This window comes from Coenobita brevimanus, chromosome 6 (genome assembly GCF_032717465.1).
Source record: "Coenobita brevimanus isolate Jiangsu-jjx chromosome 6, ASM3271746v2, whole genome shotgun sequence".
In the NCBI taxonomy this organism is placed as follows: domain Eukaryota; kingdom Metazoa; phylum Arthropoda; class Malacostraca; order Decapoda; family Coenobitidae; genus Coenobita; species Coenobita brevimanus.
In genome coordinates this window covers 65,531,847-65,544,038 of record NC_136959.1, presented here as the reverse complement: position 1 = coordinate 65,544,038, position 12,192 = coordinate 65,531,847, and the positions used below count along the sequence as shown (strand labels likewise).

Here is a 12,192-nt window from a genome sequence, read left to right as displayed (position 1 = left end):
CTCTCTCTTGTATTTTGTTTTTCTTTTGGAAGGAATATTTTGTGGGCTCGTGGCCTTTGGTTCCTTCTTCCTAGCAAAAAAAAAAAAAAATATGTGTTCTTATGATAATATGGAAGAGAAGTGTCTGATTACCCAGGACAGTTGGTAGACTGCATGCAGATAGCTGGCTAGCTGCTTGCCATTTTGAATCTGGCTCGTTGCCAGCCACATGCCTTCGTGTGACCGACTTGCATCGTCCACCCCGACACTCATAGTAATGGTGGGAAGTCCATTTTTACCTTGAAATCATACAGCCAATTCGCATGTTGGGAGTGTGATTCGTGGATTTTGCATTCAGTAAAAATCAGCTCTTTCTGGGTTGACCTCGCATTGTAGGTGATTCGCACTGTGTGAGTTCGCATTGTGTTGGGGTGCACTGTGCAATATATACTGTATACTGTATACAGTAATCACTCTAATATCCGGACGCCCAATAACCGAACATCCCCACTAACCGAACCTTATCGTCCTGGGATCAAACATTCCCAAAATGGTCCGAAAATCCAAAAAAATTGGAAAAAAAACCGATTTTTTGCCGTCCGTAATTTGAACTTGCCGCGCGCGCCGCGTGAGAGCATTGTTTTGGTTCGTCATTCCTCCGACGTCCGATAGAGCGCCGCTACATCCTCCCCACTTCCCGCCTGTCTCTCACCGCGACTGGACCTGCGCTCTTCGTAATGGCTGCCCACGTGCTCGCTTTTGTGGTGGTGCCGTACTTGCTGCAAGGCCTCCTGCTGCTCTCTGCCCTACTCTTAGTGTGTGTGATGATGGCCCCGCCTCCTGAGAAAAGGAAGAGAGTGGTGTTGACTCTGGAGAAGAAACGGGAGATATTGGAGAAGGTTGATGCGGGTTGGTCTTCCTCTCGCATTCTCCGCGAGTTCAACCTGGCCCGGTCGACTTTGTTTGATATCAAGCGTTCCCGAGACAAGCTCATGCAGTACACGGCTGACTTCTCGTCGAGAAGAAAACGCAACGTGGAGAGGAAGGTTATGTTTACTCCCAAGTATGCAGAGATCGACCGCTCCACGTTGATTTGGTATCGACAGCAACGTGCAGCTGGTGTGATGGTACGTGGAACGGAGCTGAAGGCTGCTGCTGAGAAGTTTGCAAGGCTTCACGACGCCCTAGACTTCAAGGCATCCGAGGGTTGGCTCTTCGCGTTCAAGTTGCGACATGGCCTTACTAACCGTAAAGCACATGGCGAAGCATTGGACGCTAACGAGGATGGAGTGGACGAGTTTCGGCACAAGGTGAAAGGCTTGATCGACAGGGAGGGCCTCACTCTCGGTCAAGTCTATAACGCTGACGAAACTGGCCTATTCTATCGCTCGGTGCCAACGAACACTCTCGCCGATGAGACGGAGAAGCGTGTACCTGGCCGCAAGCTTTCTAAGGAACGGATATCTGCTTTGTGTTGTGCCAATGCTAACGGCATGCACCGGCTTAAGCCCGTTATTGTTGGCCGTGCAAAGCAGCCTCGGTGCCTTCGTGGGGTGATGGATGTCCTTCCTGTCGTATGGTACCATTCTTTGAAAGCATGGTTCACAGCTGTGATTTTCAAAGACTGGTTTCACCATCACTTCGTCAAGGAGGTCATACATTACCAGACGAAGACACTGGGAATTCCTCGCGACCAGGTAAAGGCTCTCCTTCTCCTCGACAATGCACCTGCCCACCCGTGCGACAAGGACTTGGTTGCTGAGAATGGCCGTATTAGGTGCATGTTTCTGCCACCTAATACGACTGCTCTCATTCAACCAATGGACCAAGGAGTGATCGTGGCAACAAAGCGCCTGTACCGTCGGAAGTTCCTGGACGAGGTGATGGTGGTTCTCGAGGACGAGACGAGCGCAGGGAAGGAAGTGACACTCGAGGCAAGCAGACTTTAGAAAACCTTAGCCGCTACATCTTCTAGTCTTCACTGTACAACTGGGCTAGTGCATGGAAGGAAGTCACTGTGAAAACCCTTGAAAATGGTTGGTCTCGTCTGCTTCTCGGAACAGATGTGGAGTGCGATTTCCTAGGGTTTGACGTGGATGACTTCCATGCACGGCCACGTACGCACGGCGACGATGTTGATGTGGACGATGTTAGGTGAGTGGTTGGACGGACGACGAGGGCGATCCTGGGTATCAGACGTTGTCTGATATCGAGATCGCGTCTTGTTGCTGGTGTCAGTCCCGAACTTGAAGATTCCGGAAGGCGATGATGATGCAGACTCCGCCCAGCAGGACACTACTCCAGCCATCCCCAAGCTGAGCGCACTCCGGGAACATCTAGAGTTCGTCCTAGACTACCTGGAACACCCGGACTGCGACAGGGAGATGGGGCCCTTGGGACTCGTGGAGGAAGTGCGTGCTTTCCGGCAGCGCATCATCAATCGCCAGAATCGTCGGTCCTTGCGTCAGTCAACGATTGACAGTTTTTCAGGCCCGTGACCCCCGCTGTGCCAAGCCCTGGTTCCACTCCGTTGCCTCCCCAAGACAGGCCCTCATGCTCCGAGCCACAGCCCAGCACATCAGCTACAGTGGAGTCACCGCTCGACGTGAGTTTGCGGCTGTCTTCAGAGTCTTCTGTAGTCGGTACGCCATCACCACTACCCACCGATGCACCCCTTGGACGCCTGCCAGTGATACTCTCGGGCTCTGACAGTGAATAAACAGCAAGAACTTCTCCACTAGACCACATGGGAATTTTGAGTGTTGTGCAGTGAAAAAAACGGTGTGTTGTGTTAAGGTTTTCAAGTTGGGAGAAAAGACTAAGTAGAAAAGAAATTTAACGTAACTAACCTTCTTTGTTTTGGCTTTGGAAACTTAAAAAAACTTGGGAAAAGTTAATGTGCAACACTTAAATTTAATGGAACATTATTTGGACTAAAGTGAACACTGTGAAAAGAACGGACTTCTGTGTGTTAGTGACTAAGTTCAGTGCAAGACTTCAGGAAGAGTGTAGTGCAAGTGCTTCAGGAAATCGTTCTTACTGTCAGAGTCCGAGAGGAGGCGGTTATTCATCGAGGTGGCCAGGGACTTGCTGTAAGTAGCCAAAATGTTTCATGTTGTACTATTTTCCATACTATATTTACCAGAATGTTTCATATTGTATTTTTCCCATACTATACTTACCAGAAAGTGTCATACTGTACTTCTTTCCATACTAAACTTACCTCATGCATGTGCAGTAGGAATGTGTTTTTCAGAGTTCGGTTAGGTTAGGTTCGGTTAGAGTCCATAAGTACCAGAATGTTTATTAATGTATGAACATACTTCTAAACCCACATTTTATGTGTCTATTGCATTTATTTCAGTCATTTATGTGCCTTATTGGTGTGATTTGGGTGTTAAATAGGTGCTATGCATGTCCGGAGGGAGTTGTATAGGTGTTTCTCTGTGTTAGGGTCCGTAAGTACAAGTCCATAAGCTGGGGCCCAATATCCGGACAAAACCAATATCCGAACCTACCGATGGCTCTATTGATCCGGATATTGGAGTGATTACTGTATATATATATATATATATATATATATATATATATATATATATATATATGTACTGTATATACACAGTAATCCCTGTACTATCTGGAGGCCTACTTTCCAGACACCTCACTTACCGGACATTGTAGGCCCAGGCCTTCGGAACCCAAAAAAAAATCCCCCCAAAATCCGAATTTTTTCCCACCTGTAATTTGAAATTGCCGTGCGGCGCCAAAGAGCTGTTTACACCATGGCCCCTTCACCCCTTCCTTCCTTCCCCCTCCCCCCTCCCCTGTCAGGGTTGCCATTTGGTATTTTTCATTACCAAATGTGGGCCAATTCGGTTATGAAAAATTCGTTTGGTAATGAATCAGAATAATGCATTACCAAACGGATTTTTCACATGTATGAGGATACACAGCATGGAGATGGTGGATTGTTTGCTCTCTCTGATTAATCTGCTAACCTACATAGCGTGAAAATAATCAACATGCTGTTAATTATAAGGAGAGCGATTACATGTATTTCCACTTGTATATATAATTAGTGAAGAATAAATGCTAGCATTACGAATTTGGTAATGAAAAGTTTAATTTGGTAATGAAAATTGAGGAGTTTGGTAATGTGGCCGAGTTGCGATCTGGCAACCCTGCTTCCCCCATACCAACAGTTACTGCCTAACTGCGATCATGAATAGATGGTTATCGCAGTGGATGCCGCATGTGCTCATATTTGTGAGTAAACAGTGAATAAACTGCAATACCTTGCCACTAAACCACATGGGAATTTATAGTGTTGTGCAATGTTAAGTGTGTGCGGTGTGTGTGATAAAAGGGTGCATAAGAGATGTAGTGGTATCAGAGGTAGACTGCGAGATCATGCTGATTTTATGTGTACGGCATGTCAGGGTGAGCAGGTGGAGATTGTCAGACGTGAAAGGATTGAACTTGCTGGTGAATCTCTTGAGTGTGTGGAAGAGTTTTGTTATTTGGGAGACATGTTGTGTGCTGGAGGTGGTGCTAGAGCTAGCTCTGTGGCTAGGGTGAGAAGTGGTTGGAAGAAGTTCAGGGAGCTCTTGCCTCTCCTGACATTGAGAGGACTCTCCCTATGTGCTAAGGGGTCTTTGTATGTAGCATGTGTTAGGAGTGTAATGGTGTATGGTAGTGAGACCTTGGCAGTGAAGGAGGAAGATATTCGCCGGCTCAGACGTACAGAAATGACAATGATTAGGTGGATGTGCAGTGTGTCCCTGCGTACAAGGCCTGGAGGGGCTGGGTTTATGATGGAAGAGTTGAGAGGTAGGATGGGACTGGAGTGTATTGGTGTTGTGATGTGGAGAGGTAGATTGAGATGGTCTGGGCATGTGGAGAGGATGGGGGATGATAATTGGGTGAGGAAGGTGAGAAGTGTTAATACCGGGGGTGGGGTTATGAGGGGTAGACTGAGAAAGACATGGGACGAGGTCATTAAGTGTGACCTCAGGGTTAAGGGACTGAACAGGGAGGCTGCAATGGATCATGCAGCGTGGAGAGCCGCCATTAGGTGACCAAGGCCGACACATGCAAGCATGTTGGAGCCTTTAAAAACGAAACGAAAACGAAACGAGTGCAAAGGATTAACTGTGGAGCGCAAACTGGCCGTTGACACTGGCGTGGTGCAATTAACAAAATGTGCAGTGTTAAACAATTATAACTCACAGTGCAAAGAATTACTGTAAGTGCAGCACAACACTGGATTACTGTACGTGCTTCAAGAGCACTTTCATCACTGTCAAAGCCTTAGAGAAGGTGTCCACAGACGTGCTGTAAGTACCCAGGCTGAGGTACAGTCACTTCTGATTCCTCATTCTTTGGTTCCTTTTCATTTATTTCATGCGTTATGTCCATTATTGGTGTGAATAGGGTCTTAAATAGGTTTAAATAGGTGCTATGCATGTCCGATAGGGAGTTATTTAGGTGGCTTTCTAAGTTAGGCTGGGTTAGGGTCCATAAGTACAAGTCCAGGAGGCTGGGGCCCACTGTCCGGATGGGACCACTTTCCGGACATCCGTTTGGCTCTATTATAGAGGGATTACTATACATATATATATATATATATATATATATATATATATATATATATATATATATATATACAATTATCCCTCTACTTTCCGGACGCCCACTTTCCGGACATCCCCACTTAACGGACATTGTGGGCCTGGATCATCGGAACCGAAAATGGCCAAAAAAGGAAAAAAATCCCCCAAAAATCCTAATTTTTTCCCACCCGTAATTTGAAATTGCCGCGCAGTGCCAAACAGCTGCTTACACCATGGCCCCTTCACTCCTTCCTTCCTCCCCCCTCCCCCCTTCCCTGTCAGGGTTGCCGTTTGTTATTTTTCATTACCAAATGTGGGCCAATTTGGTAATGAAAAATTCATTTTGTAATGAATCAGAATAATGCATTACCATTGGATTTTTCACATGTGTGAGGAAACACAGGATGGAGATGGTGGATTGTTTCCTCTCTCTGATTAATCTGCTACCCTACATAGCGTGAAAATAATCAACATGGTGTTAATTATAAGGAGAGTGATTACATGTATTTCCACTTGTATATATAATAAGTGAAGAATATATGCTACCTTTACAAATTTGGTAATGAAAAGTTAGATTTGGTAAAGAAAGTTGAGGAGATTGGTAATGTGGCCGTTGCGATCTGGCAACTCTGTTTCTTCGACATCAACAGTTACTCTTTAACTTTGATTGTGAATAGACGCTGGAAGCCACACGTGCTCGTTTTTTGTGAAGAAACAGTGAATATACTGCAATACCTCGCCTCTAGGCCACATGGGAATTTACAGTGTTGTGCAGTGTTAAGAAATTTGAACTTAGAGTGCAAAGGATCAACTGTGGAGTGCAAATTGGCAGTTTATCTGGCTGTTAGAACTGCAGTGGTGCAGTTAAGAACAATGTGCAGTGTTAAACAGTTATAACTCACAGTGCAAAGAATTTAAGTGTAGCACAACACTGGATTACTGTACGTGCTTCAAGAGCATTTTCACCACTTCCAAAACCTTAGAAAGGCAGCCACAAACGTGATGTAAGTACCCTGGCTGAGGTACAGTCACTTCTAATTCCTCATTCTTTGGTTCCTTTTCATTTATTTCATGCTTTATGTCCATTATTGGTGTGAATAGGGTCTTAAATAGGTTTAAATAGGTGCTATGCATGTCTGGTAGGGAGTTATTTAGGTGGCTTTCAAAGTTAGGCTGGGTTAGGGTCTATAAGTACCAGTCCAGGAGGCTGGTGCCCACTATCTGGACAGGACCACTTTCCGGACGTGCCTTTGGCTCTATTACGTCGGATAGTGGATATATATATATATATCATGCATTCATCATTTAATCCAGTATTGCCCCATGAGGAGCCTAGGAGCCCGGGGCTAGGCAGGTTGTCCCCTGCATTTACGATGAGAGTGACCAGCCTCAATCATCCCTGAGTGGCATTATGTAAGCAGTAAGCCCCAACCCCTCCTTGGATATAAACCTGCACCAGCTCAGTCAGACTGGAGTGCCTTAATTAACCACTAAACCACTAGGCTTCATAATTTTTATATACAGAATGCTTTACAGTCAGGGAAAGTTCCGGATTACCCACTGTTCGGAGCAATGGTGGTCGACGAATAGTCATGAAGCAGCAGCCAGACTCCACTTGTAACTGTGAGTGGGAAGGAGGGTGGCTGGGAGTGGGAGAGTTTGTAGAGTTGCTCACATCACAATATCAATACATGTTTACTGTCAAAAGTATGCTTCATTGCCTTCGTTTTGTAATGTTTTAATGGAATGATAGTTACAGAGACTGATCTTATAATTGGGAATTCCCATGTCATTCTGCCTAAAGGAAAACGATAAGCCTGTTAATCGCTCATACAGATTTTGTTTTATTTTTTTTATTATTACACGCTACCCTAGACTCTGAGTTCGAGATAATTACCAGAATAACGTTGACAGATGTTTACAGTGTGATTACGAGGATAAATAAATGAAGAAATTCATGAGAATTTACTGTACAGTAGACCCTTTTTATCGTTGAATTTGCATCCACGGATTTAAGTTTCCGTGGATCAAACTTATTTTAATACTGTACTATACACTGTAACTTATTTTGAAATTGGCATGCAACCCGCACTTCTTTTGTTGCTACAGTTAGCATGCTCGCATCCACGGGCATTCCCTCCACTCCGCCAGTCTTATTGTTAACACCAATCAGTTCGTTACTTATGTCGTCGTCACCCTTCTCGTGTTTACAACTCTACTGTACTTCATTGTGTAAGTGAAAAATGGCTCCCAAGAAACAAGTAAAGGATAAAAGCAGTCCTTCTGAGCCAAAGAGAGGGCGTAAGGTGTTATCTGGCGTCCTGTGAGAAGGGTCAAAATAGACTCACAGCTTACCTACAGTGCCGCCACACATCTCATCGCCTCACCACATTGGCACTGTAGGAACTGCACTAAAATCATCATCATCATCATACAGCAATCATCGTCATCTATACAGCAATCGTCATCGTCATACAGCAGTCGTCATCATTGTACGAAGGTTATGAAGAGAACACAGTCTTTTGGTAAGTGTTAATATGTATTTGTAATATTTGTAATATTTTTATTGTTCTTTGAAAGCAGTGATAAGAAACAGGGAAGTGAGCATGGAAGTGAAAAAGTTACTACATGACAGTATTGTGATACCAACTCTAACGTACGGAAGTGAAGCTTGGACGTTGGAAGGACACAAGTTAAGAGTGAGAGCAGTGGAAATGAGTTATTTAAGAGGAGCCTGTGGAGTCACATGGAGAGACAGGCTGACGAATGAGGATGTGAAGGAGCGTTGTGGTGTTGATGTGGATGTGATAGGAAGCGTTATGAGGAACACACTGAGGTGGTTTGGCCATGTGGAGAGGATGGAGGGTGAAAGACTGACGAAGAGAGTGTATGTGAGTGAGGTGGAGGGGGAAAGAGGGAGGGGGAGGCCAAGGATGAGATGGAGGGATGGGGTGGAGAGGTATATGAGAGAGGGGTGTGTGAGTTGGGAGCAGGGGAGTGAAATGGCGGGGGACAGGGCGACTTGGAGGCGATTTGTTTGTGGCCACCCCAAACGGGATTGAGGCGTCTGGCAATTGATAGATAGATAGAATATTTTAAGGTATGTTTTTACTTTTTCAGGGATGTGCTTAGCTTATGTGGAAATAATATGGCATTTTGTGATGATGAGTATCCGCAGAGTTTGCCTTCCGCGGGGGTCTCTGGAACCTAACCTCCGCAGATAACTGGGGTCTACTGTATAGAGAGGGAGAGAGAGAGAATATAGTGATTTTGTTTTTGAGTCAACACAAAATATATGTTATATTGTTACGAATATCTCCTGGGGAAATGTCTCGTATTAAAGTTGAGAGGGAATGAAAGCATTCAAACCTCTGTCCTAACCCAGCAAACTTCTGTAACTTTCCTGACAACACAAACTGTATAACCTTCAATGTAATTTTTTTCATAAAATGCTAGCATCATATTGTCATCTATCCATACTAAATTAACTCAAACACACCATCCAAGTCATACAGTGCAGACCTACACGTGATTCCCAATCTGTCACTAAACCTTCATCTGCCCCCAATCTCCTGCCTGGCCATCCTTCACACCCACAGTTACCAGACATATGAGCTCTGGCTGCCTCCTCACATTCACCCATCTCACACCAGTGCTTCGGGAAGTTGGTATTGCGGAACTTTTGCTGGCTGTACATATATACAGTATTGTTGGTAACAATATTAGTAGTTATAAAGCCAGGGTCATCTGAAACAGAACTTGAAGGACTGTAGGTTATAGTTGCCTTTCTTCTACAGTCCATCATGTACCTTTTAGGGGATAGGGAGGGAGCCGAATGACTTGTATAACTGGGCAGAACAGTTGCCAGGCTGTATTTGTGTCACCACCCGAATTCGTCAGCAGTCTTATGCATAAGTTAGCCTCTTATACAGGTATACCTCGATAGACGGTACCCCTTGATGTGATACCCCAGCCTAATGATGGGGATAGAAATACCACCATACCCCACCTAATGATGGCCAGACCTTGGTTTAACAATGGGTTTTGATTTTTTTTACCAGTTTTGATGATATTTTAGCCTAATTTTGTGTGTTTTGGTTGATTTATAAACTGTTTGTAGACTTAGATTAATGTGTTTTAGCCATAGGTGGGGTGAACATTGCCATTTTGGGGTACAGTTTACTAAGCTTGATTTTTTTCCAGACTTATATTTGATGATTTTCATATTTTATTTTTTGGTTTTAATGAGGTATTTATAGGTGTTAGGCTGAGGTTATCTTCATGTACAGCTGTTAGGCCATTTAGATTGGCTTTAAACTTGTTTTTGGACTCATTTGAGTGGGTTTAGGACTTGGTTGGGAGGGGCTCTTAAGACTCAAAAACACATCCCTATACAGTACTTTATATATTAACCCATCACATCCGAAGCTGTTTCGCACGTCCGACACCCCCCAATCCTGAGCTATTTTTGATTTTTTTTTTTTTTTTTTTTTTGGCTAAAACCTCCGCTTTTGGTGAGAAACATTGAAAATTTATAGAGAAATCGCTCACCTGAGGTTTAAAACACTCGATACAGGTAGCAGTACCTCCATACCTTACTGGGTTTTCTATCAGGCTTGCTCCAAAGAAACCGAGTTCTTTGGAAGGGTAACTATTCCACACCACTCATAAACGGTATTTATTTATTTGGTATGAATTTATATGTAGTATGAGAGTAAATTGGTTTTCAAACAGTAATATAGGCATTATAAGCATTGTTTCACTCACTAACTCATCAGCATACCTTACCTTTTTTGGCAACATTACCTGATCATCATTTCTGACTGTTTCTTCCTCTAATACTCTGTAAACTTTGTCCTCCACATTGTCATCGATTGGGGAATCACTCTGGCCCTGAATTCCTTTATTGGCCTGGCATCTTGTAGAGGAATAGAGGAAGGTGTCCCGCGTATACGTACCAAAAATCATGCGCGAAAATTGAAAATTGTGCAAATTATGAACCTTGCAATTGTGCAACGTATCAGTACATCGATGGGACTAACTGTGACAAAACGTTGCGATGTGCCTATATGTCGATGGGATGCCTCGGGTTAAATCTACCCCAAGATACGATACCCTGCCTAACTGTGGGTTTTTACTTAACCAGTTGCATCATTAAACTGGGGTATACCTGTATCTTTTGATGCAGTTTATTTCTTATTTTATTCATACAGCCTCCAGATAATTGTTACTGAGCCTTGGGGAGACTTATTGTACTGAAGTGGTAAATGTACCATGTATCTTATAAGCTTGAAAGACTTTCCTAACCAGAACAGAATTACCTAGTATTAGCAAGAATAAAAAATATGCCATTGGTATGAAGGAGTTAAGCTTAGGTGAGTTCATACAAACAACTCTAGATGCTAAGTATATTATCGTATTCCTTGTGTGTTACGTGCAGGAGGACCCACCCTACTTGGGAGCTCCTACAGCCCCTGAACCTAGGATCCGGACCAATGCTGTGTTTGAAGACGAAGAAAAGTCCCGCCTGCTACAAAAGCTTCTACAGAGCAAGAATCCAGAGGATTTACATAAGGCTAATGCTCTCATCAAGTCCATGGTAAAGGAGGATGAGAGGAGGATGGAGCGCACTAGCCGAAGGATAGTTGAGGTATGATTCTGGTACTGATGTTTGTGGTACAAGAATTGTACAGGTATGCAGTTATTGTTTCTGTAACCCTAAGCTTATCTGGATGTGAACCAGGTGGGCTAGATGCTGAAGTTGCTTTTTCTCAGCAGTCCACTATCCTCCTTTTGGGAGATAGGGAGGGAGTTGAGGGACATGTATATAACCAAGCAGCTCTACCACCTGGTTACATTGGTGTCACTATGTGAAGGTATCATAGTAGTAAGTTCAAAAGTTAGTGTTGTATTCCAAAATATATCAACTTTTGAGGAATACATCAACTATTTAAAAAATACAAGTGGTACTTCAAATTGGGAGAAACTGGCAAGTCATCTTAATATATAGCAGTGGATTTGATTGCCAATTTTATGAATTTTTTGTACTGTATACTTGATAGCAAAATATTGTGTCAAATAAAGGTGACATACAATGAGTACTTACTGTATTGTACAGTTTCCAAATAGCTTACTAAGCCAAAACAAGGGGTTATGCACAAGTAGAGCCTTGTATCATGCTTAGCAATGGCGAAGAAAAATAAGCTCAGAGAACAATAATGAACAGACTGTTCAATCTCCATTATGCTCATATAGTCACTTGTGGTTGTATTATCTTGGTGTCAGGAGGCTGTCTATCACTTTTCCATAATGATCTATGTTGTCTCCTACACCTTATTGAGGTCATATTATCTTGGTGTCAGAACGTTTTCTAGCACCTCTTCCTTGACAGTTCATCACACTGTACATTATAATATTTTCCCTTTTGTTATTTATAGCATTATAAACAGTGACATAACCTGTATAAATGAGTTTATCAGTGGATCAACTAATTATGCACCATAAATAGTAAACTGAGAAAAACACACTTAAAGTTTTGCACCTCTCAAAATGCCATAAGAGATCTGTTCAGCAAGTATCCAACCTTAGGCTCTAAAAAAAA

At 43.4% G+C, this 12,192-nt stretch overlaps 1 protein-coding gene across 1 annotated transcript in view; it reads left to right on the top strand.

The window, feature by feature from the left end:
- Gga (ADP-ribosylation factor-binding protein Gga) overlaps positions 1 to 12,192 on the top strand; it is a 67,488-nt gene that overhangs the window by 17,753 nt on the left and 37,543 nt on the right. The window contains exon 4 of the mRNA XM_080274387.1: positions 11,032 to 11,241. Within this exon, the coding sequence (XP_080130513.1) occupies positions 11,032 to 11,241 (210 nt within the window). The remainder of the gene's footprint in view (positions 1 to 11,031; positions 11,242 to 12,192) is intronic.